This window comes from Pocillopora damicornis, chromosome 5 (genome assembly GCF_964200805.1).
Source record: "Pocillopora damicornis chromosome 5, jaPocDami1.2, whole genome shotgun sequence".
Classification (NCBI taxonomy): Eukaryota; Metazoa; Cnidaria; class Anthozoa; order Scleractinia; family Pocilloporidae; genus Pocillopora; species Pocillopora damicornis.
The window spans coordinates 1,874,792-1,899,894 of NC_142674.1; the positions used below are offsets into that span (position 1 = coordinate 1,874,792).

At 38.4% G+C, this 25,103-nt stretch overlaps 3 protein-coding genes across 4 annotated transcripts; 1 reads left to right on the forward strand and 2 right to left on the reverse strand.

Moving 5' to 3' along the window:
- Nucleotides 1–159: 159 nt before the first annotated feature.
- Nucleotides 160–9,256, reverse strand: LOC113686568 (uncharacterized). Its single transcript, XM_027204204.2, has 9 exons — nucleotides 9,016–9,256; nucleotides 7,300–7,426; nucleotides 6,172–6,336; nucleotides 4,692–4,764; nucleotides 3,928–4,257; nucleotides 3,539–3,636; nucleotides 3,040–3,123; nucleotides 2,346–2,555; nucleotides 160–1,534 (listed from the first exon to the last, which is right to left on the reverse strand). The coding sequence occupies exons 1-9, from the start codon at nucleotides 9,075–9,077 to the stop codon at nucleotides 1,094–1,096; spliced, it is 1,590 nt and encodes a 529-aa protein (XP_027060005.2). The 5' UTR covers nucleotides 9,078–9,256; the 3' UTR covers nucleotides 160–1,093.
- A 61-nt stretch (nucleotides 9,257–9,317) lies between these two features.
- Nucleotides 9,318–12,584, forward strand: LOC113686577 (mesencephalic astrocyte-derived neurotrophic factor homolog). The gene is made up of 4 exons (XM_027204213.2): nucleotides 9,318–9,561; nucleotides 10,536–10,660; nucleotides 11,456–11,597; nucleotides 11,912–12,584. The coding sequence occupies exons 1-4, from the start codon at nucleotides 9,471–9,473 to the stop codon at nucleotides 12,070–12,072; spliced, it is 519 nt and encodes a 172-aa protein (XP_027060014.2). The 5' UTR covers nucleotides 9,318–9,470; the 3' UTR covers nucleotides 12,073–12,584.
- Nucleotides 12,585–12,993: 409 nt separating this feature from the next.
- LOC113686633 (uncharacterized) lies at nucleotides 12,994–23,287 on the reverse strand. Of its 2 annotated transcripts, none has more exons than XM_089207232.1 (11): nucleotides 23,107–23,274; nucleotides 22,031–22,071; nucleotides 21,411–21,538; nucleotides 21,091–21,157; nucleotides 20,465–20,549; nucleotides 19,694–19,774; nucleotides 19,233–19,593; nucleotides 18,692–18,759; nucleotides 18,178–18,273; nucleotides 17,808–18,002; nucleotides 12,994–16,820 (listed from the first exon to the last, which is right to left on the reverse strand). In XM_089207232.1, the coding sequence occupies exons 1-11, from the start codon at nucleotides 23,236–23,238 to the stop codon at nucleotides 16,749–16,751; spliced, it is 1,326 nt and encodes a 441-aa protein (XP_089063358.1). In that variant the 5' UTR covers nucleotides 23,239–23,274; the 3' UTR covers nucleotides 12,994–16,748. The 2 variants fall into 2 exon arrangements, with proteins under 2 accessions (XP_089063358.1, XP_027060083.2); XM_027204282.2 differs by having other exon boundaries at nucleotides 13,503–16,820; nucleotides 20,471–20,549; nucleotides 23,107–23,287.
- Between the last annotated feature and the right edge of the window lie 1,816 nt (nucleotides 23,288–25,103).

Below are 25,103 nucleotides of genomic sequence, written 5' to 3' on the forward strand. Positions count from 1 at the left end.
AGTAAAATAAAATAAAATAAAATAAAACGGTAATAAATACTGAAAAAAGAGAGTTATTTCCAAAGAGCGTTCATGAACCATTCTACTGAAATATTTGTTGGAAAACCGAAAAACAAAACCCTCTAGGGAAAATTTACCAGGTACATGTTCACAGTAACATGAATTAAAAAATCAAACTTTATTAGTTAAGATAACATTTCATTTAAAGAGATTCCATCTCTCATTAACAACAGTTCGTGGAACAAACATCTATTTACAAAAAAAATAATATCTTTTAACTGTTTTTAATGAGTAACGAGCATTCTGGCAGTGGAATCACAGCGTTTTTCACTTAAGAGATCTAGAAAAAGCCCTGAAAACAAAACTTCTCAAAGAAATTGATTTACAGTTACAAAATTCCTGCTCTTTTTGTTAATTAAAATAATATATTAACCTTTTGAGTTTTTCAGCGTTTGTATAGGGGCACACGTGGGTAACGTTTTAAAGTTTCACGAGAGGCACTGTGAACCAAGAGAAATGAAGGTCAAGGAAGGACGTTCAGAGATCTCTCCATCTAAGACATGTCCACTAGAGTTAACTTTAGTTCAGACGGAAACAGACGTAAGCTTTCCTACACTTCCGAATTCGTGCCGAAAAAATACCTTTCCCTTCTTTTCGAAGTCGATTTGATCATTAAAACGTATCTCACCGCTCGTCATCATGATGCATTCACTTAGAACGGAGGTGTCCGAAAACAGACCCGTTCGAGTCACTTGCTATAAATAACTATGATGAAATTGCTATTTTTAAAGCCTGGATTACGAGCTTTCCTCTCTCTTTTCTCTCATTTTCCATGATTGATTAAAAACACCTCAAGAAAACTTGTCTGTAGTTCTCTTAATCCCAAGCAGATCATCGGGCAACAACCGGATACACGACTGAAGAGGCAATCCCATTCTGCCCGCGACTACCTTAAGTTGTTCGCTCGACCAAGTTCGCCTCCCAAACAACACATGACGACCCTCGCCCCTTGTACGTGTGACACTTCCATAATATTACACGAAGAATGACTTCAAACAGTTTGCTCGAATGAATTACTGAAGGAAAAATGGTATCATTGTATTTTCCACCTTTTTGTTTGACCTAACAAGAATTCGCCACTACCCGGCGCGGGGACTGGTGCATTGTACTCCAGTAGGGCACTTAAACTAAGCGGTTCCCACAATCTACCCTGGCTCTTCTTCGCTTCCCTTGAGCCCATGCTACTTGGAGGGGCTGAGAGAGTTTCTCTTATATTGATCCCTCTATGTAGCCCTTTAGAGAGTGGAGCCATTTCTTTAGAACATCCAGGAGCCTTGTGTCGTTTGGCGAATTCTCCTTCACAGGTCGCCATTTCTTCAGTGAGGAATACAATCTTTTCTCCTCCGACAATCACGTCTTTTTTCTCCGGTTCATGTGTGCTTTCTGCTCTAGGGGAGGGTGGTTCCTGTATCGAATGGCGTTCTCCATCAGCGTCTGTTAATGCGAGCGTTGGTAATCGTACAGGACGCGTTTCCTAGGGATGAAAATGGTTAAAAAACAGCTGTAACTTTTAGGCCAAGGCCTGGTTTTTGAAGCCTAAAGCGACTGGGAATTTTGATACTTCCCCTTAATGATATGCGAGTAAATCTCAGTGCTTTCTAACACTAACGAGTTCAATCCATTCTTTTTCTACATCCTCTTAGAGAGTGGTCTGCCCTGTAAGGGTTTAAAGGTCCTTTTGCTGATCGTCATTGTGGCATTTGACATAACTGGTTACGCCATAAAGTCAATTTCAAATGAGTGTCAAAAGCGCGGCAACACGCGTTTGACCAAGTCATGATTAATTATAGTTAGAGACGATTGATTGAGGGACTGGGGCGAATTCTGAGTTTTGAGATCAATCACAGAGCGAAGCATAGTCCAGGCAAATTAAGCTAATTCAATCCCAAGGGGGTAAGTTTCTTAATGACTGCGGTGCTGCGTCGGTGGGAGAAGGGAGGGGGGAGAGGGAAGAGGGGAGAGGGGAGAGGGGAGAGGGGAGAGGGAAGAGGGAAGAGGGGAGAGGGGAGAGGGGAGAGGGGAGAGGGGAGAGGGGAGAGGGGAGAGGGGAGAGGGGAGAGGGGAGAGGGGAGAGGGGAGAGGGGAGAGGGGAGAGGGGAGGGGGAGAGGGGAGAGGGGAGAGGGGAGAGGGGAGAGGGGAGAGGGGAGAGGGGAGAGGGGAGAGGGGAGAGGAGGTATAACAACAGTTGAGAAAAACATATCATCTAATTCAATCCCGGATCATTTTGGACACTATATTCAAAATTACTTTATCCAAGATTGAACCATTCCATTCACGCTCTTACCATGGGCATGTCAAGTATCTGCTGTGGATCGTATCTTGGTGGACGACTCACTGTCCCCTCAGAGGGTCCCTCGGGGTCCATAGTTTTCACCAGTAGTTTGGTTTTATCACGGTTCATATGAGCTACTCTGAACATAAGCTCTAAACGATGCCGTGTGAATTTAATGTCCTGTATCAACTGGCTCTCACTTACACGATCTTCTTCAAAGACCTACAGGCGAAAAATTATGAAATCACAAAAGTATTCTTTGAGTGTCGACTGATCTAGCTTCAGTAACATTATTACTACGCGATCAATACGTTTGGATACGAGCCGGGAAAACTGGGTCTAGTACACAAAATCGAGGCTCTCTAGTAAACCTCCTTTAAAAATATGATACGACAAGCTAAAGTAGTATTTTCTGATAAATGATTTTGTGAAGTCCTATGAAGTCAGATCGCACAACCAAAGAGTTATTTTAAAGAAAATCCAAATAACACACGGAACAAGTGAAATCCACTCAAAGTAACGAGTCGATGACTGGTAAAAAAAAAAGATTGTTTAGCAAAGAGCATCGTCTAATCGAAGTCCAAAATACAGTGATAAAAATTAATTTATAAATTAGGAAATAATTAACTTCACAAAAAGGTCAAAATGACAGAATCATTGAACAAGTACAATCATTTATAAATTCATGACGGTGTGTTCTACTCACGTTTTCTTCGCCCTTGCAGAAACTCCTTCGCACTGTAGGTACGTTGTTGTGGAGACACTCCCTTAGGAAAGCCCTGTAGGCATTCTACGACATGAAAAAAAAGGCAACATATGTTTAAAAAAAAATGGTGTTTCCTACTGATTACACTTCAGCTCAGTAGAGAAACAACATCAGAACATTTATATGCAGGGACGAAATACAATCACGATCTTTTGCAATGCTAGCCCCAAAACTTAACCACAGCTTAGAGAGGTGGCAAACTTCAAAAATTGCTCAAGTTAAGATCAGTTTGTGACCGAGTCTCTTGCCAAGGTCCAATTAGTGACGTGACGAAATTCTGAGTAGTTTTCGTGGCGCAAGAATATAATTTTCAAACAGTTGGAAATCTTAGCTAAACAACGCTACAGACGTCAGAATAAATTGAAACTAAAAGACACAGGGATGACAAAAGACGTCGAAGAGTGAATTTAGTTACAGATTGTGCAAAAAATTGAATTACCTTTACATCAAATGGTATCATGTCATCTTGTGTTTCTAGTTTAGATTGCGAATTGCTCCTCAGTATCCCCCACAGCTCACGCGCTCCAATGCCACTCACTGAACAAAATTGCGAGAATAAATGTTGTTATTTCAAGTCATACAGGTCACACAATAAGTCATTGCTGGCCTGTTCAAAGATCTCAGTCAGTGGAGGCTGTTAAAAAGGCAGGCACGCGAGAAAAAAAGGAAAGTGAGAAACGTTACGTGGTCGTTTCCCGCTGAGCGCTCACTTACTTCAAACAAGAACAACGTGAGAAACGCGCGTTCCTTTTTCTGCGCATGAACTCCGCACGTATGGACCCGCGCGCGCGCACGTTCCCACGCGAAAAAGGTTCTTAAAATACGTACGTTTTCTCTGCGTCGCCATCGGATTAAGAGTTTTCTTAGCTCCTTCGCGGAAAGTCGGATGAAGAAAATCTTCGGCATCCGCACCCAACAACTTCTGCAACTGAACCTCAACAGGATCATGGAGTAGTTCCTTGAAATTATCCGTGAGAAGTGAACTTTCTACCACAGCCGTTCCGTGACTGTCCAGACTAGACTGACCGGGTGATTGAGTTTTTGCACTTTCGTAGCTACTTTTGGTATCTCGCGCAGACTGTGGCGCACGGACTGGTTCGTGGCTGCTAATGACACGCACGTGTGATTTTAAACGGAGAGCTTTCTTCTTGTCTTGAGCTGTGAAAGCAAATGTTTCATCAAGTAATTTAGCCGCAGTGGATGAACATACCAGCGAATTTTTTCCTAGCCTGCGCAACTGTGCAGGTCAGGTCATTTCCACTGCAAGACGCGCGTTCCTCTGCCCGCGGAAGGATTTTAGACTAGTCAATAGCGCTAGACCTCTGACAGACCTTTCGCTGACTTTTGTTTCTCAAAGCATCTCAGTAGGATAAGAACTTTTCCTATTTGCCTCTCAACCGCTTATGCAATAAGGCAGTTTTCTACAAAATCTTTTAACGGATTGGAAGGAAAATTAGGCGAAAATAAAGAAAAGTTTAGTCGTTCATTTTTGAAGAAAATGCAAGTTTAAATCCACTAAACGCTGTCGAAAATGTGAAAAGTATATTAACCCAAAAAAACGAAAAACAAATTTCAAAAAATTTCTCACTTACCTAAAACATTTCGAACGAAATCGGTGTATTCTTTCGACTTGGCCATCTTTGACAAGCGTTTTGCTTCTTTCAGCTAAAAAGTACAGAGTTTCAAGGCATTACGACTTGTACATTGAACAAAATATGGTTATATATTCATGAGAACCAACACTTTAAACAACAAAGTGTTACCATGAAACTTGCATCTCATTAAGGCGCAGAGTGAGCTAACAGAACGGTGTTACGCATTATAAAAAGAGAAGACATAAAGAACAAAAACTTTCTCGGTCAAAACAGCGTCAATTCGTATGATGATTATATTTTTGGCGCATACCATCTTGTGGGCCAATTTCGTATCCAAAAGTTAAAATGCAAATATTAGATTGATAGGTAAATTATTCATGATACAATTGAGACATCATACCATGAAATTCGCAATGCAACCCTCACATTAACACGATCATCTCCTTCAGTGCCCATGACAATAGCGACATGTTTTCAAAATTTTATTTCGAAAAGCAAGCCCAATTCGACTGTTCCACGACTGTGCTCTGTTCTACAGCACGGAAGAACTGTTGGGGGAAACACTAAACCTAGACAGGTGTTTGATCGCCCGGGTGAGGTTCAAGTCAGTGTTTTTTCTCGAAATCTCTTCTGCTTCCAGAGGGTTCTATTAACAAAAGAGAGCATAATCGAAGCTTCCTTCTTTTACGATAAAGAATCCAGCAACTTCCCTCACGCATTTCGCTAATGTCTTGAAACACTATTATACTTATAACATATCACTTTCATTAACAGTGTATCGAAATATGGTCAAAAAACGTCGGCTTAAAGTCCCAAGCTTACGTCTCGAGGAAACCGTCAAATTAAAATTTACTATTAACGTTTAGACAAATTTATTCGCAGTTTCTGGTCGGAAAGAGAGAGACCCTGGGAACAAGATTCAGCACGGAACAATAATGCCATCGTTTCGCATCTAGAAACATTTAGACTTTTGTTTTAAGCGTATTATTCGCAATCCGCGTTAAGTCCACCGTTAATCTTTCCCATCCTTAATTGATCTCGACCCATTCCACATCATTCTTGCCTCCAACTGTCTGTGTGTCCTTTCAAACTACGATTCATTTCAAGAATTAACTTTGATGGAAGTTTTCCTCCATCAAAAAAATGACTCAAAAGAAGTGATGCACTCCGTACTTGTAGCTATGTACTAAAACATTCCGATTCAGAATTTGCTGGTTAAGGTGTAGTTTGGACCCTCACAGGCGAGTCGGAGAGAGCTTTGCCGGGGCTCATGCAAAAATAATTATTAGTGCCAGACCCCTTGCAGACCTCTCACCGACTGGCGTTGCTCAGAGGCTTCATACTTTCCTGAAGGCGCTGAAACCGTGGCGGTCGTGCCGAAGTGCTTACTGGGTAAGGTCCTGCTCGCCGGCCGTTCAAGTTACCTTTCGGCAGTACTCCTTAACTCTTCTGCAAAATTTAAGCTGTAACATCTCACCTGCCACCGTTTCTGTTCCAGGTGAGCTTGACGTTTCTTAAAGAGCGAGTCTTGTCTTTTGATGAGTTCATGTTGTATGGCGACTCTTTCCTTCAGGTATTGGTAATGTTCATCTTTCTCCTCTTGTTTGATCTTTGACCACATTTCATATAAGCGGACAGATTGCTGCAAAAATAAGGAAACGTCACAAACTACTAGCGGGTAATACCATAAACAATCTCGCAAGCCCCATTCCCCCCTACTCCCCCCCCCCCCGGGCTTCCAGATGCAGGCCTCATGGATGGGGAGGGGATTATCAGAAACTTCGAGTTCCAGACGACCACGCCCGGTTATTTCTGTTATTGAAACATCTAGCGTATGTTGAACGTCACGCTGTTAAAACACAGTTATTTCATAAAACACTGGCTGTCTACAATAGTAATTTGGTTTTATCTACTGAGTTGAAAATGTAGATTGGCTACCGTAAATAGTTCTAAAGCAGACAATTCGAGAGTTACAGGGTAATTTAGAAATATCAACCAAACTGATAACGTAAATTGGCCAACGTAAAGAGTTTGCAAACCGGCTGACGTTTCGAGCGTTAGCCCTCCTGACTTTCGCTCTGACGAAGTGCTAACGCTCGAAACGTCAGCCGGTTTGCAAACTCTTTACGGTGGCCAATTTACGTTATCAGCTCAGTTTATAATAGTAAATTACCCTGTTATACTCTCCCACCGACGTAGCACCACAATTTCTTTAGAAACTCACCCCCTTAATTCGAGCGTTAGTCCCTCATCAGAGCAAATGCTTGTCAGTGCTTGTCACACAATGCAAGCCAAAGCATTTGCGTAACACAACACTTATCACGCAAAATAGTCACACAACATCTTCTCACAGATTACCTCTCTCTGAATGATTAGCTTGTTAGCCTTTCACTCTATAGATCTCATTAGTAATTCTCCTTACTGTCAGCCATACAATTCTTATTACGTGAGTTTGGATAATTTGGTATTGGATCAACTAATAATCACCTAATTGATATTTTCCTTTATTCTCATTACTTGTTTACTTGGTATTCTACTGATAATGTAAGGAGAAATTATTTCCTGGTCATCTATGGGAGGTAAACACAACAAACTACTGAGGTACCTGTTCCCTCTCTTTTGCAGCCTTCACTTCGGCTTCAGCCTTCTGTTTCTCAGCTTCTGCCAGGTGCTTATTTTTGCTCTTTTTAGAATGAACAGAGCTTGCAGCATTACTGGTTGTTTCCAGAACCCTACACATGGTGGACAAATGTAATAATACAGTTTTGTCTTTAGAAATCAGACTTTTTGCATTGCTCTTCATTCCTATGCCATACAATTTTAAAGAGAAACCTGTCAATGGAACATTTACACACAAAACCTTTTCAAGTCCACTAAACTACTTCATTCTTTTGTGACAAGTTCATCTTCTTTAAATGTGAAAGAAGTCTTCTCCAGAATGACTCAAATTGCACAATATTGCTAGCTCATTGTGTAGTACGGTTATACTTATCATGAAAAATCTGATTGGGCATTAGAGCATTCAATCAATGTGCAATAGTGTGTGAAGTTTCCACTACAAATGCAATACCTTGGGTGGATATTGCATTCTTCATGTTGACTTCAAAGTCTGCCTAGTTTCCAAGCCCCTAATCTGTGTAGTGTTCTCACACTTAAGCAAACTCAGAGAAAAGTGTCTTCCTTTGCAGTTTGAAAAATGCATAATAAAACAATGATTGAATTTGGTTGTCCCATTGAACCTCAGACCTTGGTTTTGATAATTCATGATATCATGCTCAACCTCATCCAATAATTGCTTAATAGTAGAAACAGCTTTTCGTGTTTTTTGTGTACTGTGACCATGGTGTCTTGAAGAGAGCTATTAACAATTATAAAATATCAAAGTTGAGATTGGAGACCTGGTCCAGCAATATTGAAATTTAAGGTGGAAACTTGGCAGCAAGATGATGAATTTGTTAAGTTCATTAAACTTTCACACCTTCATATCAGTATGCAAATTCTCCATGTTTCCTATACATTTTATTGTGCTGACAATGAGAATTTGTTTAACAATCAAGGGCTTCTTCAGCTGGTGATCATTTTCTTAATTCTTGCAACCTTAATGTGAGATTCAGGGATGATACTGCGAGATGACATTGGATTCTAGTCACTGCTAAGGAATATAGGGTAAATTCACAAGACAAAGGTCCAGGTTTCTTGTCTGAGACCATGCTTGTGGATATAAGATTTGTTTGCTTTCCACCAGTTAGGATTGTAACCTTATTATTTAGAGTGCTTGGTAATGTACCATTTGAATTATTGTTTTACTTCTACTTTTCCACCTGCTTCCATATCATAAAAGACATTTTTCCATTAAAAAATACACATGCACAGCATGTTATTTTTTCCTATCCAGTGTTATTAAAGAACCATAAATCTTAAAAAAGTCAGCGATCTTTCTTAAACGATATACTCTACTCATGTCTACTGGGCGGAAAACATAGAGCTAACAACGAGATGGATCTTGTGATAGAAATCATCTGTGACATCCAGTATGATGTAACTCGGAATCAGAGATTTTCCAATTTGTTGTTAATACAAACAAGTTTAGAAATATCCTTGCCAAATGTTCAATGATCAATTGATTTCTTTGGAAAGTTATTTTACCAAACTATTATTAACATCATTAATTTTTGAGAAGAAAGGTACGACCCATCGTAAAAGCTGACAGTTTTCTGTGTACTGTTGTCAACATCAAGAATTGTCGAGTGGTTCGAATCGCGCTAATTAGCCACAAATATATTGGTGAGCAACAAACATCAACACATGTAAGTCAACTAACTTTTGCTTGTGCTTTTGGGTGTAAACACCCGGTAAGGCAGGAAAAACTGACGACAAAGACATCTCAACTACCAGCTTGTCTCCTTCTAAGATCCACCATTACGATCTTCATTCGATTTTAAAAACAGATTAGGGAAACATTTCCTTCCATTTGCGTAGTTTTATTTCCATAGCGATAGCGATATGTATGAGCGTCTTGTCCGCAGTCGAGGCCTGGTGACTGAGTTTTTTAAAAATTGAAACGCTGGTCATAAATATGCGGGCTTTTTTCTTCCTTTTAAACCGCTGGCTATGAAAACTGTCGGCCGATAAGATATCTAAGCCAATCAGAGATCGCCAACTAGACCGATAGCACTGGCATTTGCGTAATCAACCGGCTAACGCCAAAGAGTGTAAACGAATTAGGCTTCGGTGATTTTATGGTTTTACTTGTGTGATCGAGCTAATTTCTTGAGGATGTGGTTATTTATTGTTCTCACACTAAACGCCTTACTCGGCTGTCAGGTTTTACAGACAGAAGCGAAGTTAAAAGAAGGAGAGTGTGAAGGTAAGTTTTACACACAACCTTGTAGCGGCAGGAAGTGAAACTCAGCTAAGCTTATAACATGACACGTATGGCTGTACGGTTGTTAGGCCTTCACCTAGACTTAAACATGTAGAGATAATGAAGAGTTCTTGTATCTCACTCAACAGACCGGCCAAGGGTTCAGGGAAATTATGAGAACTTTCTAGGCCTTATAATTGCAAAGGCCCCCCTTTTTTGACACAACGTAATTTATGAAGACCTGCAACCTAGATACTAAACTCAATGTCTTTTTTTTATTTTATAAAAAAGAAATCCAGTGAAAGTTTAAGTCTGAATAATTTTTTAGATTTTAGTAATTTATGAAAAATTTAAGCTTTCGGCCTTTACATGCAACGATCTTGTGGAGTGGTACAAATGCATGATCTTTAGTATTAGTTCATTTTAAAACTTTCAACTCATATGATGTAATGCTTACTGAGGCGGTGTTGATCTTTATCTGGGAGTCTTGATGTTTTACTAACTCAAGCTCATTCTTGGACTGATCCAGGAATAGGAAATAATAGAGCAATAGTTTACACTTGTTTAGCATCTGTTGTCTCAACTGTGTGTCATGTTTCCTCTGGACTGTGTTTCACAGCTGTTGAGAATTTCAATCAGACACCAAAGCCTGTGTGTAGTAACACTTTCATTCTAAGAAAATTTTTTAAAAATCAGTTACTGCTACTCAAATTTTTATATCAAAACTTATCTCTTGGGAAGAAAAACCTTAGGGAAAAGTAAACTACCCTTTTTGCTTTGATTCAGTCTTCATATTGGACATGTCCCAGAAAAAAATTGGATGGCTTGAAACAGCTGTAAAAACAGATATTTGTGTATGTTGCATGGCTAAATGCCTTTTTTTCTTAATATTTATTTCAATTTTGTGGTATTGTCATGCTCTATAGAACATCATTATTTCATTAACATTGGACATATTTTTTCCTTTTAATTGATAGTTTGTATAAAGTTTCTGACAAATTTTGCAAGTAAACTGTCAAGTGATGAAATGTCTGACATGAAAGCAATTGAAGAAAAGTTCAAAGCTGCTTGCAAAAAGGCAAAGAACAAAGAAAACAGATTTGTAAGTGCATTTTATAGTATGATCATGTTTAAAAAGATGTACAAAACCAATACATTTGCATGTGAGAAGTCTGGGTTCAAGCTTTGGATTCAAGATTTGGATTCAAGATTTGGCTGGGTCTCTGTGCTTTACTCTTGCACATGACACCTCACTCAGTTCACTCACTTCCTCTCTTCAATGGGCCCTAATAGTCTGTGGATTCATAAGTCATACAAGATGTTAGAACTTCTTAGCTACTATGCAAAGTTATCTGGCTAACTTTCAGTGGCATGGGCCTTTCTTCAATCTGATGGAAACCTTGAATATTGCAGAGGGAGGATAAAGCTATTCATAGGATGTATCAGTATCTGGTGATAGGGGTCATAAGTCTTTTGACACTTATCCCCTTAATTCTAACCTACGCAATGGTCAGCTTTTTGGTCTACCAGGGTCAGTGTTTAACAGCTTTCAACAAATGTCTGGAAAACTTGAAAAATTATTGGGAGAAAAGAGAGTTGCATTGCTCTTTTGTTCCACTCATGGAGAGATTGAGGAGGAATACTCCTAATCCCTTCATCAGTGTTCTCCCTCAATTTAAGCAAAACAGGCAAATAAATTTTTTAAACTGGTAAAGAAATCCTCTTATGCCTTGAATTTTCAAGAATTCGAAGCTATTTTAGGCAATAATAAGAGTTATTACAGGCAATAAATTTTACCAGTTACAGCCTGAAAAGGAAAACACAGCTTTATGCCTCAAAAATAAGCAGATGAAGCTCGACTGTAGTTAATCACAACACTTTTGTTTTGATCACCCAGTGTTACTACATTGGAGGCACTGAAGATGCTGCTACCAGTGTTCTTAATGCAGTCCTCAAGCCTCTGAGCTACCACAAACCTGCAGAGAAGATCTGCGAGGACCTTAAAAAACAGGACAGTCAAATTTGTGCTTTGCAGTATGGTAAGTTTAAGTGTGAAGAAGTTCATTTATTTTTTCATTTTCTTTCAATTTTATGTACTTATAATCTCATTGAGATACTACCCTTGGGAAAATGTAAAGAGCATTGTTTGACAATGACTTGTACCGGTATGAAAAAAGTTTTTATTTGGGAGAGAAATGATAAATTTACTCTAAGGAAGTGAAGTATTTACTTCTATAATATTAGTTGAGGTTTTGCACATGTCAGTGGCTTCTTTTTCTCAAGTTAATAGGGATATTATTACAGTTAAATTGTTCACATGCTGATATAAATTTTGACCTGATCCCTACTGCAGACAAGCAGATTGACCTTAACAATGTTGACCTGAAGAAGCTCCGAGTGAAGCAGCTCAAGAAGATTCTCAGTGACTGGGATGAAGAATGTGTGGGATGTTTAGAGAAATCAGACTTTATCAAGAGGATTGAACAACTCAAAAGTGAACACACGGAACTCTGATGACCTTAGCGAGTAGAAAGTTATTCAATTTAGCTTGTAAAGTGAATTACACTGTACTCTATGTTCTTACAATATGAGCAGGAAGTTCAGTTTTGTGACTGTGCAGACATCAATTCTGTCTGTGATTTGCATTGCATTGAAGTAGGGTGGGGGTTGCTACCCAACAAAGTATTGTGGAAACAATATTTTATTCTCTCCTTACTCCCCTACTCTGCATATAAAATGGTACGCTTCATATTCTAAGGTCAAATCTACATACACATCTCTAAGGCAGCTGGTTGTTACAAAGTCACTTTTGGTTTAAAATGAATTGTCTCTTATACTGCTTTTTCTTGAGTAAAATTCACCATAATAAAATGTTTGGTTGTGAAACACACTTCAAAAGGAAAAGGTATTTCAACTTTTATCAACCCTGAGTGAGCAAAACAAATTCACATTTAATGTACATTTACCTTAAATGGTTGAAAGTTTCCAAGAATCCAATTAAAGTTTGATATATTGACTTAGTAAAATGTGAAGTGCTTTCTGAACAGTTATTGATGTCCAAATATACATCTAATCCATGTCACATGGAAAAGGGATGCACCTCAGTTAATTAACCTTTCACTCCTACTTTCTTATTCGTAATTCTCCTCACAGTTTTTTATACAGTTCTTATTATGCCAGTGTGTAGAATTTGGTATTGTATCAAGCTATAACTCTCTCGTTGGACTCTTTCTTTATTCTCATCACTTGTCTGTTTGATATTTTATTGATGTTGTAAGGAGAAATTCTGTCTTGGTCACTAGTGGGAATTAAAGGGCAATGGTGGAATCCAAAGGGTGAGAGTTCACAAGAAGACCATGTTGATGGCCAACTCTGTGCAAAGAGTTTGTGGCTACACAGTCAAGGGAAACACAACGATTAAAAGTTTGACGCCTCTTTCGTGTTCATCTGTCACTTCTTTTATTTTTGATATTTAAGACACATCCGAGCATAGCTTAAAAATTAAGACACGTCCAAGTTAACAAATCATGACTCATCCAAGTTCAAATTTAAGTTGACATCTTAAATTACAGCGTATTCACGGGACAGAAACAGCTGCTACAATTCCCATACAGTTTCCAACTTGTTTCCTCTGCAAAACAATTCGTTTCCTCTACAATCAGGAAACATCATGACACCAAGATAAAGCTTTTCAGATAATCGTCGGATTCCGACGAACTCCCGTTCGATAGCTTGTCACTATAATTTATTTTTGCCTATAAAACTTAAGTCAAACTTCTTTAAACAATATGCGTGACACTCTTTCGCCGAGAGCTAAGTCGAAACAATGTCACACAATCGTTTTCGTTCAATCACGGTGAATAGAGCAGTGCTCAATGAATGGTTTGCGCCACATTCGGGTGTGGCGTGATACTCTGATGTAACCAATTGGATCAAACTATATACTGCATCCAGAAAACCGCGCTTAAAGCACGTGGAATCCGTCCACATTTCCCGCGCTAGACTGTCAGACTGTGGCTACCGTTTTCCAGCGCTTGTCAATTATTTTTCTTTTCTTAATTTTTTTTTTCATATTCTTGAGCCTCAATCGCTCTCGATTTGAAGTTTTAGCCACTCGTTACAACACAACTCTTCATTCAAAACTTCTCTATCTTTGTAAATAAAGTAAGAGAGATAGTAAGTTTTGAGCTGGGTAACGAAGTGCAGAAATGTTTTTTCGTCTCGTCACGAGTGTTGGACAAAGAAAAAATTCTAACTCCCCATAAGGAACTGAATCTCAGACCTTCGGATTCCGCGCTCCGATGCTCTACTACTGAGCCACAGAGACTCTATGGTGAGAGAGGCCAATTACGAAGTTGATTGTTCGGAGCGCGGAATCCGAAGGTCTGAGGCTCGATTCCTTATGGGGACATAGAATTTTTTCTTTGTCCGACGCTCGTGACAAGGCGACAAAGCATCTTTCTCTACTCCATCTCTATATCGTAAAATAGGTTTTGGTTATTTTTGGTGGTAAATAACACTTTCAAAAGAAAAAAGTAACCGAGTGTCTCAAAAAACAAATTTCTTAGCATTTGAAAGAAAAACAAATCAAAACAAAATAGGTTCCTCTTCAAATCATACAAGGCCGAAGGAATAAGATACAAACGCTCTAAAAGTTGCTTGCGTCTTTAAAAAAAGAATACCAATGTATTCTATACACTCGTCTGAGTACAAAAGATAAAATTGAAATGTTTTCGATGTTAGATTAACCATTTTTGTTAAAACTAGCCTTAAATTGGCTAAGAACCGCAGGATAGAAACGTTTTCACTCTTGAGACTTACGCAAACGTTTAACATACATTGAAACTTATTGTGAACTGAAAACAGAAACACACAAATTAGACATTGTTGTTAAAAGTTCGCGTACGATGTTGAAGTAAACCAAAAAATATATCCTAAGTAGCTTCTCGATACAAAGTTCAGTCCAGTTTTCATAAAAAAAAAAGATATCTCTATGAAAACTCGAGAGCAACTTTTAAAAAATTAACAAGATGTATAAATTCGGATTCAATCTCACCATGTGTCTAATCCAACTATGTGTAAATTCTAAACGTACCTTGGAGCTATCTACTAAAAAGAATATCAAGCTGACTGAGTCCTCCACACAGGCTGATTTCTTATTCAAACGTAATCAAGTTTTGAAAAATGCTATCATACTCTTTGTTGTTTGTGTAACAGCTATTGTGCCACAGTGACAGACGGAGACTTACAGGATTGCGCTGCGCGTGCGCGTGAAGTACGATAGTACTTTTCGAAGTGGCCTTTTATTTAGAACGCTGTGTTCTCTAAGATCCCAGAAATTAAAAAATAGAAAATTATCAAATATCAATTATGCTCACGTGGGAAATCCATCCCTAATCGCTTTTCACCAAAATATTCATCACAAGCCGCATGTCACACTGCATTCGGGATAGAAGATACCTTGAATCTAGAAATAACTTTACAAGGATTACCGTTAGAATGACTCTCGTATGCAGGATCCAGTCTCTACCTTCATCGACTCCTGACACTAATAATTCTGTTAAAGCCTAGAAACACTAAGGAAACACTGACTCGTTCAAATTGTCACGCAACATGTGACACCGCAAGTCGTTAGCTGCATTGCCAGGAGCGCATTTAACTTGTTACGCAAAAGCTGTCAGCGTCGCTATTTCAGCAGCTTTTTTGCATGATGTAGATCCAAGCGCAACTTTTGCAACAAATCTGTTAAACCTGAAGAAATGATCAATTTCGCTCAACAAGTCGAACACGCATTGGCAAATGCTCTTCGACTTTAAATGTAGCAATGTCGCGCGAGAAATTCCGCAACTACGTTCCTAAAATAAATCCAGCTTCACTATTCTTTGAAACAACCACAGCAATGGGCAATTCCTGCTACGGCATAACATACTCAACAAAAGCAATAAAGCTAATAGGCTATTTTACAGTTGTGTACTTAGTTGCCAAGCCTTTGATTTGGAGTGAGGCTGAAGTTGACCATGTTGTGATAGAGACCAGTATCTAGTTAGCATGATAACAAAGTAATTTGCATTTGAAAAGCAGCAAGGTTTGTGTCAGAACAAGGTCACCCTTAGCCTGATGTTAAAAAGGTTTGGCAACCAAGCACGCAAAAAATTGAGTGTCGAAAGTAATCCTGGGTTGCTTTGGTTTTGCTTTTCTTGCTCTATGATTTGTCCACAAAAAACACACCACTTCATCAACCAATCAGATTCAAACTAAACCCACTTGTGTCTTGGTTGACGCGTTTTCCCGCGCTTCAAGCGGTATGCTTGTTTTTCCCTCGAGTCCCTATTGACTTATTGTGATACCTCACTTAACTGTGATTGGCCGAAGTGATTACTTTGGTTTATGTTTTTCGTCACTCAATCGAAATGCGCTCTGAGACACATTAGTGTTACAATAAATACAATAATACCAAACACACAAAAACATATCTAGTAAATAGACTTGGAGCTCCCCAAAAACGGGCATAAAAAAAAAACAATCTAACAGTAAAACTACGAAGCAATTTGTTTAATGGGGGCTACGCATCTTACTGTGTACTGCAAATTTCACCCTTTGACACTTAAGAGTGACTGGCATCTAGTTTCTCCTTACAATATCAGCCCTGAATCACACATTAATGTCACAAGAATAAAGGAAATGATCATTGACTAAAGAAGCTCTTGATTGTTAAACAAATTCTCCTTGTCAGAACCTTAAGAAATGTATAGAGAACAGTATGGAGAATATGCATACTGATGTTAGTACGAAAAGGGTTAAACATTTATTCCAAGTTGGTCATTTTTAGTCCCTTCATTCGTCTCCATAATTATTCCTTTTTGCTTGAGTTTCATGGCCAATTATTATTTCTCTATCACATAAAAGTACAACAAACATTAGCTAAAATTAAAGGAAAAATTTGTACATGCTAGAAAAACTTACTTTTGGATATCACGAGACACTCATAGCTTCCCAATCATCCTCGCAATTTTTTACTATTGAATTATTTTCAATTGGATTTAAAACGTGTTAAACCTTGCCATCATATATCCTTATTCATATAACCCTTCAGGTCGATATCTTCTCCTTCTGGTGTCCCACTGCAAAAAGGAATCCAGGTTTTTGCTTGCTGCTCGACAAAGGAATACCAACCGTGGAAACAGTTATGGCTACGTTGGTAATTTCTCCTGAAGACTTTTGAAGTATGCCTCGTGTATTTTGGCTACGAACTGTGAGTCATTCTAAGAAATAAAGCAGTCGCAAAAAAAATTAATGGGCCATCCAAGTGGTTGTGCCATAAGTGTAACTGCCGCAAATAAAGGTTTTGGGCTTTTCATCATAGTGATGAACGATATTGAAGCAATTTCCAGCTGAGCGTCAAAAGTAATCCGGGATTTCTTTGTTTTGCTTTACTTCGCTCTGTGATTGGTCCAGAAAACTCGCACAACTCTCTCAAACTAAAACCAATCATGAATCGGTCGCTTGCCTTTTCCCGCGCTTTAGGCAGTTTGGTTGGTTTTATTTAAAATTCTTATTGGCTCCAAAAGGGTACCTTCCTCTCTTCTGATCGGCCGTTGTGATTACTTTGATTTTTGTTTTACGACGCTCAATCGAAATGCGCTCTTGTCGCGAACAAGGGAAAGAGCAGAGCTTTGAGTCCGCCATTTGAAATGGAGCTCCAGACCTTTGGATTCCGCGCTCCAACACTCTAATCCAAAGGGAATTCTTAGGTGAGTTAGACTATTAGAAGGTTTCAAATGTGACACGCGTCCTGTATGGAAACCAATCTCCCGCCTAGTTCCAGTCCACGCGGCTTTCCTCAAATAGTTTGACTTTCGCGCGCGGGTTATGAGCAGGTGAACAGGTGTTCGCTCAAGTTCAAAAGTGATCATAAGTAACGTTACGTTCTTAACACTGTTTCGCCGTATTCCCAAATCGTCAGGTAATTGTCCACTTTCATCGTTTGTCTCTAATTTCCTATGCTATTCCTATGTTATTTCAAATGTTGTCATTAGTTGTTCGGTTCTTAATGTAATATGCTTAGAACATTTTTTGTAGAAATCACTAGCAATGACATATATAGTTAAGAGTTCGAGTCGTCTAGAATTGAACTCCTTTACGTCATAAAATTCCTGCTGTTGCGTTGGTTATATCCTGCATACTGCTGGGATTAGCAATGTCGAGAGCGTTGTGCGTGTAAAAAGTGTTAGAAAAATGATAAAACATACCTTTAATAAATATGTCAGCGCTTGAACTAGTTGTTCTTGTGTTAGGGGAGCGATGTCCATTTTTGGAGGCTGTTTGGGCTGAGGTGGTGTTGGTGTTGGAACAGTCACTTTCCCTGAGGTTTTGAACGCTAATGGAGACATAAGTGATGCTGCTGTGGTAGCCCCCTGGTCTGGCTGTGGCTTCTGAGGAGAGTCCTAGCACAGACAAGGAAGAGTATACTGTTTTATACTATAACTTGCTCTGAAAGTGGGTAAGATGTAGCAAATCCTCTATATCGATAGGCTACACGAGTGAGCAAGATGGGTCCAGTGTGCCTGGATAAGATTAAAGGAAAAAACCGAACAAACAAACAGAGGATTACTGGCACACCTTCGCTTGAGACGCCATTATTGTCTGTGGAGGAACTGTGGGTATTGCAGGTGCCATGGCCAGGCTTTTTGCTTCCACCTTCTCGTTCTGAAATAACTACCGTGAAAGTGAAAACACATAACATTAATTTCCTAAGCATTTTAATAATTCTTTTGATATCATTCACGACTGTAGAATGTGCATCAAGCATTAGGGATCGAAGAACAGCCCATTTCCAAGTATTCAAAGTTCAGATATCTGGTACCGACGAGAGCGACTTCGTACTTAGCCTCGTTCTCGTGCCTAAATTTCGTCACAAGATCTCTGAACTGTGAGAACTTTTTGTAAATGGGCAAATCCCTGGCTACCTTGCAGAATTCTCCCTCTAAATTTCAATGGCTGGAGCTAAGTAATTCAGATGCATTGAATATGTTCCGTTTATTTTACACTTTAATTCGCATTTCCTAATTTTAAACCTTAAGATCAAATCTTGTGAAAAAATCCTTATTTTGTAAACTGACAAAACTTGTTGTACCTTTCTTTGTGCACCTGCTTTTCCTTGTTCAGTAACTGCAGAGTCATCCTGACTTCTATTCATGGATCCTGATACAATTAAAAAAAAAAATTGTGCCAACTCTAGCTTCTCTTCTTTTGGAATTAAAACATTGCCGTTAGCAGTACTAGCTAAAATTCCTTTTTTTTATTGCGGGAAATCATATCGGTAAAAACGCTCTCCTCAACCTTTGATTAACCCCTTTCGAAGTTTGATGGAACCTTGTGATGATTTGGAATTAAATGTACTTGAACATTTCCCACAAGATATATTAATTTATCTGCTGATTTTAGTTTACTTTTATGGAAATAATTTACAATAAAAGCTCACTTAATCTAGCAGTTTCTTGAATACAATTTTCCACTGTTTACCGGTACTTCCCTGATAGTTAACTCAAAAGATCCCTCAAAGACATTACTGGGCCTACTGAATTGGTTTTGCACATGGTAAATTCCTTAAAAACGATGTGAAAATCGGTGAAAATATGTAGTTCTGCATCATGCTATGGCACCTTGCACCTCACCTGAAATTACTGGAGCCTTCACATCTGACAGAGGGATACTTTTCACTTTCAGTTTCTTCTTACTTGTCTGTCCCTCCCTTGCTGGTGATACACCATTCTGTTGCCCCTCCCCTTTGGATGGTCCTTTCCCCACAGGGGATGGTGACAAATTTCCTAACAGGTAGGGGACAGGGGTAGAATGTGCTCTTTGCTTCTTTGGCTGTGTGTCCTGAGTTTGCAATATTTTTTGAAACTGTTCCAGTGGTTGTTGGTTTTGTTGGAGGAATCGCTGTTGATGTTCTCTTTGCTCAGAAGGTATCTGTGGTCTTGGGGCTGCGTTCACTACCTGAGTAGCTGCTGCACTTGCACCGCTTGCCTTGGACTAAAATGTAATGGATATTATTGGGAGACGTTACATGGTAATCACTTCAGGGAGTCGAGGGGTTAAATATGACCATTTGAAGCATAGCTTTTAAATATACCTGATTATTGTATTTCTCCTGGGCCTTGGCAAATAACTGCATGATATCAACTTTTTCCTCTGTGGTATTGCTTGGACTTTCCTTAAAAAAAAAAGGATTTAATTTTCAGCAATAGGTCTGTAATTGGAAGAGGGGAACTACTAGTAAGGACAGTCTAGGAGACCTTTACTAAAAGGCCATAGCTGGGCGGGGAAGGGGGGTCCTATATGCCCATGACCCCCTTTGTAAGCCTTCTTTTAAGTAAAACATGCCATGGATGTTGACATGACAATCTGGTGAGTACCTTCTGTTTAACACAGTGTGACCCCCTTCCCCCCCTTTGAAAAATCCTAGCTTCACCCCTGTACTGTATATGTAATAAAGAATATAAAACATAGGCCATCAATTTAGGACTGTAACCAATTACACATGTTATGGCTGAGCTCACTTCACGTAATAGGTGAAAATTTTGATAACTACAGGGGTATCAGAAAAAGCCTGTTACTAGCAGCATACTGCGGCCTCTAAGACCTCTTACTGCTGTTTAGCCTACAAGTACCTGGTTCTGATATTTAGGTTTTGCCTTATCGTCCCTTTCCGGGCACACCTACCAATTACACCAGCAGCAACCACTTGTGGAAAATGTTATTGAAACCCCCCATAATTTTCCCTTAGGAAAATATTTCACTGCTACAGCTGATATCTACAATGTAACAGCTGCTTCAAAACTTAGTGACAGCCCTGTAGATACAAATGATGTGAAAGATGAGAGTTTTGAAGTTAACAACATACCTGTACCTTTGGCTTCTCTTTAACATATGATGGTTTGGGTGAAATGACTGTGGCACTTCCTAATGCATTTTTCTGGGAACTGATCCTAGAATAACAAAAAAAAAATTAAATGTTAGCTTACAAATACATTTTCAGTATTTTTTGTCCATATAGCTACAGTCCTGCTTAGCTACAATACAAAAATTCTGGCATCCTATATGATTCATGGTGGAAAATTTATTGTTTAATACATGGCATTCACCTACAGCTGTAATTTTGACAAAAGCTGTTTCTTTGTTTTATCAAAAGCATGGGAACAAGAAAAATTCTGAGTCCCACATGTGAGACTCAGCACACAAAAAGTTGTAAGTTGGTGAAGAGGAAGTATTAGTGCTAAGAAGTATAAAATATACATTTCTTTTAGCCCTTAAACCCTTAGAGTGACTGTAATCTAATTTCTCCTTACAATATCAGCCCTAAATCAAACATTAAGGACATGAGAATAAGGGAAATGATCAACAACTAAAGAACTCTTGATTGTTAAACAAATTCTCCTTTTCACACCCTTAGGAAATGTATAGAGAACAGTATGGAGAATATGCATACTGATGTTAGAAGGTAAAGGGTTAAAATAACATGCAACTCACATAGTCAATAGGCTTGCTAGTCTTTTGCATTCCTCAACATCATAGAACCAAATACCAAATATCTCTTCTAAAAGATAAAGACAATTATTACTAAAATTAGTATTAATTTTGCCAGCTAAAATGTACTAAACATGTTTTAAGCCACACCCAGACCTCATTTTAATTCTTGCCAAATGGCTTCAGGGCTATGATGACTCTGAGTCAGGCCCAAAACATATTTACTCCTGCAGAAATAAACTCATCTGTTTTATTATAAGATTTCTGGAGCATACTTCACCTCTCCTTGTTTCAGAATGTCACAGTGCACATAGCATACTCACTTGCACTATTCCTGTACAGGAGGAATGGATCTTGAAGTTTAAACTCCATTGTGTTTGTTATTGGCTCCATCATATTTTTCATACTCAATCTATTCATAATAAAAAAGGCACTTGTTGGTGTAGCAGACCTGCAGGAATTAAATAAAAATAAGGTCAGTACCTGAAAAGCATTTAACCTTGTAACTCCTTCAGTTGTAAGATCTGATTTTTTAGTAATTCTCCTTACTATCTGCCGTACAATTCTTAAGACATAAGTTTGGAGAATTTGGTATTGGATTAACTGATTATCTCCTCATTGATAATTCTCTTTATTCTCCTCACTTGTCTGCTTGATACTGTATTGAAATTGTAAGGAGAAATTGTGTGTTGGTCACTCACTCATGGGAGTTTAACCCTTTAAACCCAAAAAGTGACTGGCATCTAATTTCTCACTAGAATATCACACCTGAATCCCACATTAACGTTATGAGAATAAAGGAAATGATCATCAACAAAAGAAACCTTTGATCAGTAAACAAATTCTCCTTGTCAGCACCTTAGGAAATGTAGACAGAACAGTATGGAGAATAAAGGGGTAAAGGGTTTAGTATGGCTGACTCGTGTAAACCAATTTTGCTCACCTATTATAAACAAATAAGGCTCCTTCCACTTCTGTTTTCTCCTAAAATAAAGAAAACCATTATTGAATTCTGAACATCACAACAAGATAAAAAAATAGCTTGTCAAATCCCATGTTGAAACTCCATGTCTTACCAGCAAAAATGACTTCACTTGATCACCAAGGTTTGGGAAAATAACATGACAGATACCAAATAAATATTGCAGGATGGATTTGAATTTTTAGAAAGATTTAGAGAAATATTTTTTCACCACTTCAAAAAAGTAGTGAAACTGAAGAATACAGGTTTGGACAATGATGCAAACTAAACTTGAAGATTAAGGCTATCCGTATATTGAGGGATATATTCTCTACAACTGCAATACTGCTTAATTGTAACCTTCCCTATTTAGGAAATTTAAAGTTTAAGCATTAACTGATAACATTCCAAAATTTGGTTCAAATTCATCCTCAGTTTAATTTCCAGTCCCCTTTTTTTTATTTCGGCTTTGTTATTGTACAAAAATGATTCTGGAACACGGGAGAATAAATTCAATCAAGGATAAAATCGGACTACAGTACATACCACTACATATCAATAACTATAATGAAGCTCGTGCACGAGAAGGGATGGAGAAAATAGTTAAATTTTGGAGTTAAATAACATCTTAATGTATGTTGTGTCGATATTAGATAACACCAGCCGCTAATAAAAGCAGTTAGCTACATGCATATATAAAAAAAATTATTCTACAATGAATGCTTCATGACACTTTCCACAATCAATTAATTATCAAGCATTTATCACACGATATAACATGTAAATCTCGTCTTGTGCCGATGCATTGAAATCAACGTACGTAGATTTAGACAGTTGGCGATAATTTGCGGGATTACTCTTGTCATCTAAAACAAAGTCCATTTACTACGTGAAAATAAATCAACATTTCAAACTAAACATTTCATCAAAGATTCACTACCATAAATATTTACAAAACGAAGAACCACCGAGAAGGAAACGCCGTCAAAAGTGAAAGGGGATATCGACATTTGAATGCACTACGGCATAGAGGGAAGTTATAATGAATTCTGCCTTACCCAGGCTTGTGTATCACCGTTAAACTTGTAAAGTGCCACTTGTGATGCATTATCCAAGATATTCATGGCCCATTGATCGCTTTTCTTTATCGCTGTAAGGTTTAACGAATTCGCTACTCTCTCCGCCGCCATTTTGAAGTTTCTGGGTGAAACGTTGTGTAGAATGTCACCAAGTGAACATGATTCGCGTCAGTGCGCAACAGGTTATTGTTTAGTACTTGTGACTTATGGTTTATTTATCTCCGTTTCTCTATTTGAAGACTATTTCCATTCGCTCTGACGAGGCTAACGATCGAAACGTCAGCCTTTAAACTCTTTACGGTGGCCAATTTACGTTTTCAACAAAAAATTATCTAGTTTACTTTGGCAATATGCCATAGTATGATTGGAAGAGTCCGGGATGAGTCGTACTAAGGACGAACTAATTTGGCAAACCTTTGACATTATTTTTTGATAAAATACAATTTTCCATCAGTTTTTTCTATTAAAAACAACAAAATCCCAAACTCTTCTCTAAACAGTCAAAACTAAGAAGACCGCGGCGGGTTTAAGGAATTCATACAAAAATTTGGAAATTTTCTCAAGCTCGCAAACTGTAAATGGAAATGAGCTAGTGCCAAGGCGTCCTCGTAGTTTTTAATTTCGTGCCACTTTGAGCTGGTTATCCACACGAGGTCTAACTCAAACTGCGGTTTTTCATAAGCAGTTGGCTTACACATTTTCTTTTTAATTAAGTATCCTTTCACTGCTGGCTTCCGGCCCACTCGACACTGTTCACAAACATAAATGTTTAAATAAAAGACTCAGCTAAATAAGACCGTGGTTTTGTTGAACAACGGCCAAATTAATTAAAGACAGCTAAATTTCGTTTAAATAACCGGCTTTTTGTGTTTCCTAATCCTACCTACTATGGCGAAATAAACTGTGGGCGGAGTGGGAAGGAAAAACTGTAGGTAGAGTGGGAATTATGTATTTGTCGAAGTTCGAGACACTTTTTTCACTTTAACTCATCAAGAAAACAGTTGTTAACAACATTGGTGAAAACTACTGAAACTTAAATACTCAATTACGAACAAAATGGATAAAAGGAAGAGTGAAAAATAAAAAAAGGAAGCTGAGAGCGGGTGGCACATCTTAAATAAAAACAATCTGAGGGTCTTAAGTGTATAAAGGTTACTCTTTCCGAATTAAACACCTTCTGCATATGCGTGGGAATTATTTTATGTGTGATATAATCTCTAATACCCCACAAAACCACTTTCTTCTTCACAAATGAATGATATCGGAAAATTTGTTTCTTTTTCGTGTTTGAAATTTGGGGCAATAAAATTGTGTGAACTTATGATGATTTGAAAAATTAAAGACCTCTATAATAATTTTTTATTCTTTAAAAGTAACCAAATTTTGATCGATGTGTTTTTATCGCCAGCGGTAAATGATATTCCGTGACCAACTAAGCATTTTTAAAATGAAACAGGGAGTACCGAGTGTTCCAAGGTCATCTGGTATCTGATCTCAGACATCCCGTCCTCTTTCACTGATAGATCTATAGAGAGAGATCAGCGTTTCAATCAAACCTGTATTTTTCATGTATCAAAAGAAAGGGATTCGTTGATGCCTCGACGATATATCTCACAGACAGCATAAACAAAAAAATGTTTCCACTAACGATGTTTTGACTAGCTTGTACCGTTGTCGTTGATGTTTGGTGAAAACATTTCGTTGTCTGACCTACTCTATTTCTGATTTTATTTTGACGAATGCGGCCGGCCTCAGGGAGAGCTTCAGTGGAATCGCTTGACATCCCAACCGAGATTTACTTTGACGCAGTCAGACAACGCACGCATTTTGAGCTTCAGAAAAAAGGTAACTATGACGACCAAGTTCATTTAGCACGACTATAAGTACTAATTTTCATAAGCTTAAAAACTATATTCTTATCCAAATAATCATACATAATAACACTGACTTACAGTTATAAAATAACCGGTACTGGA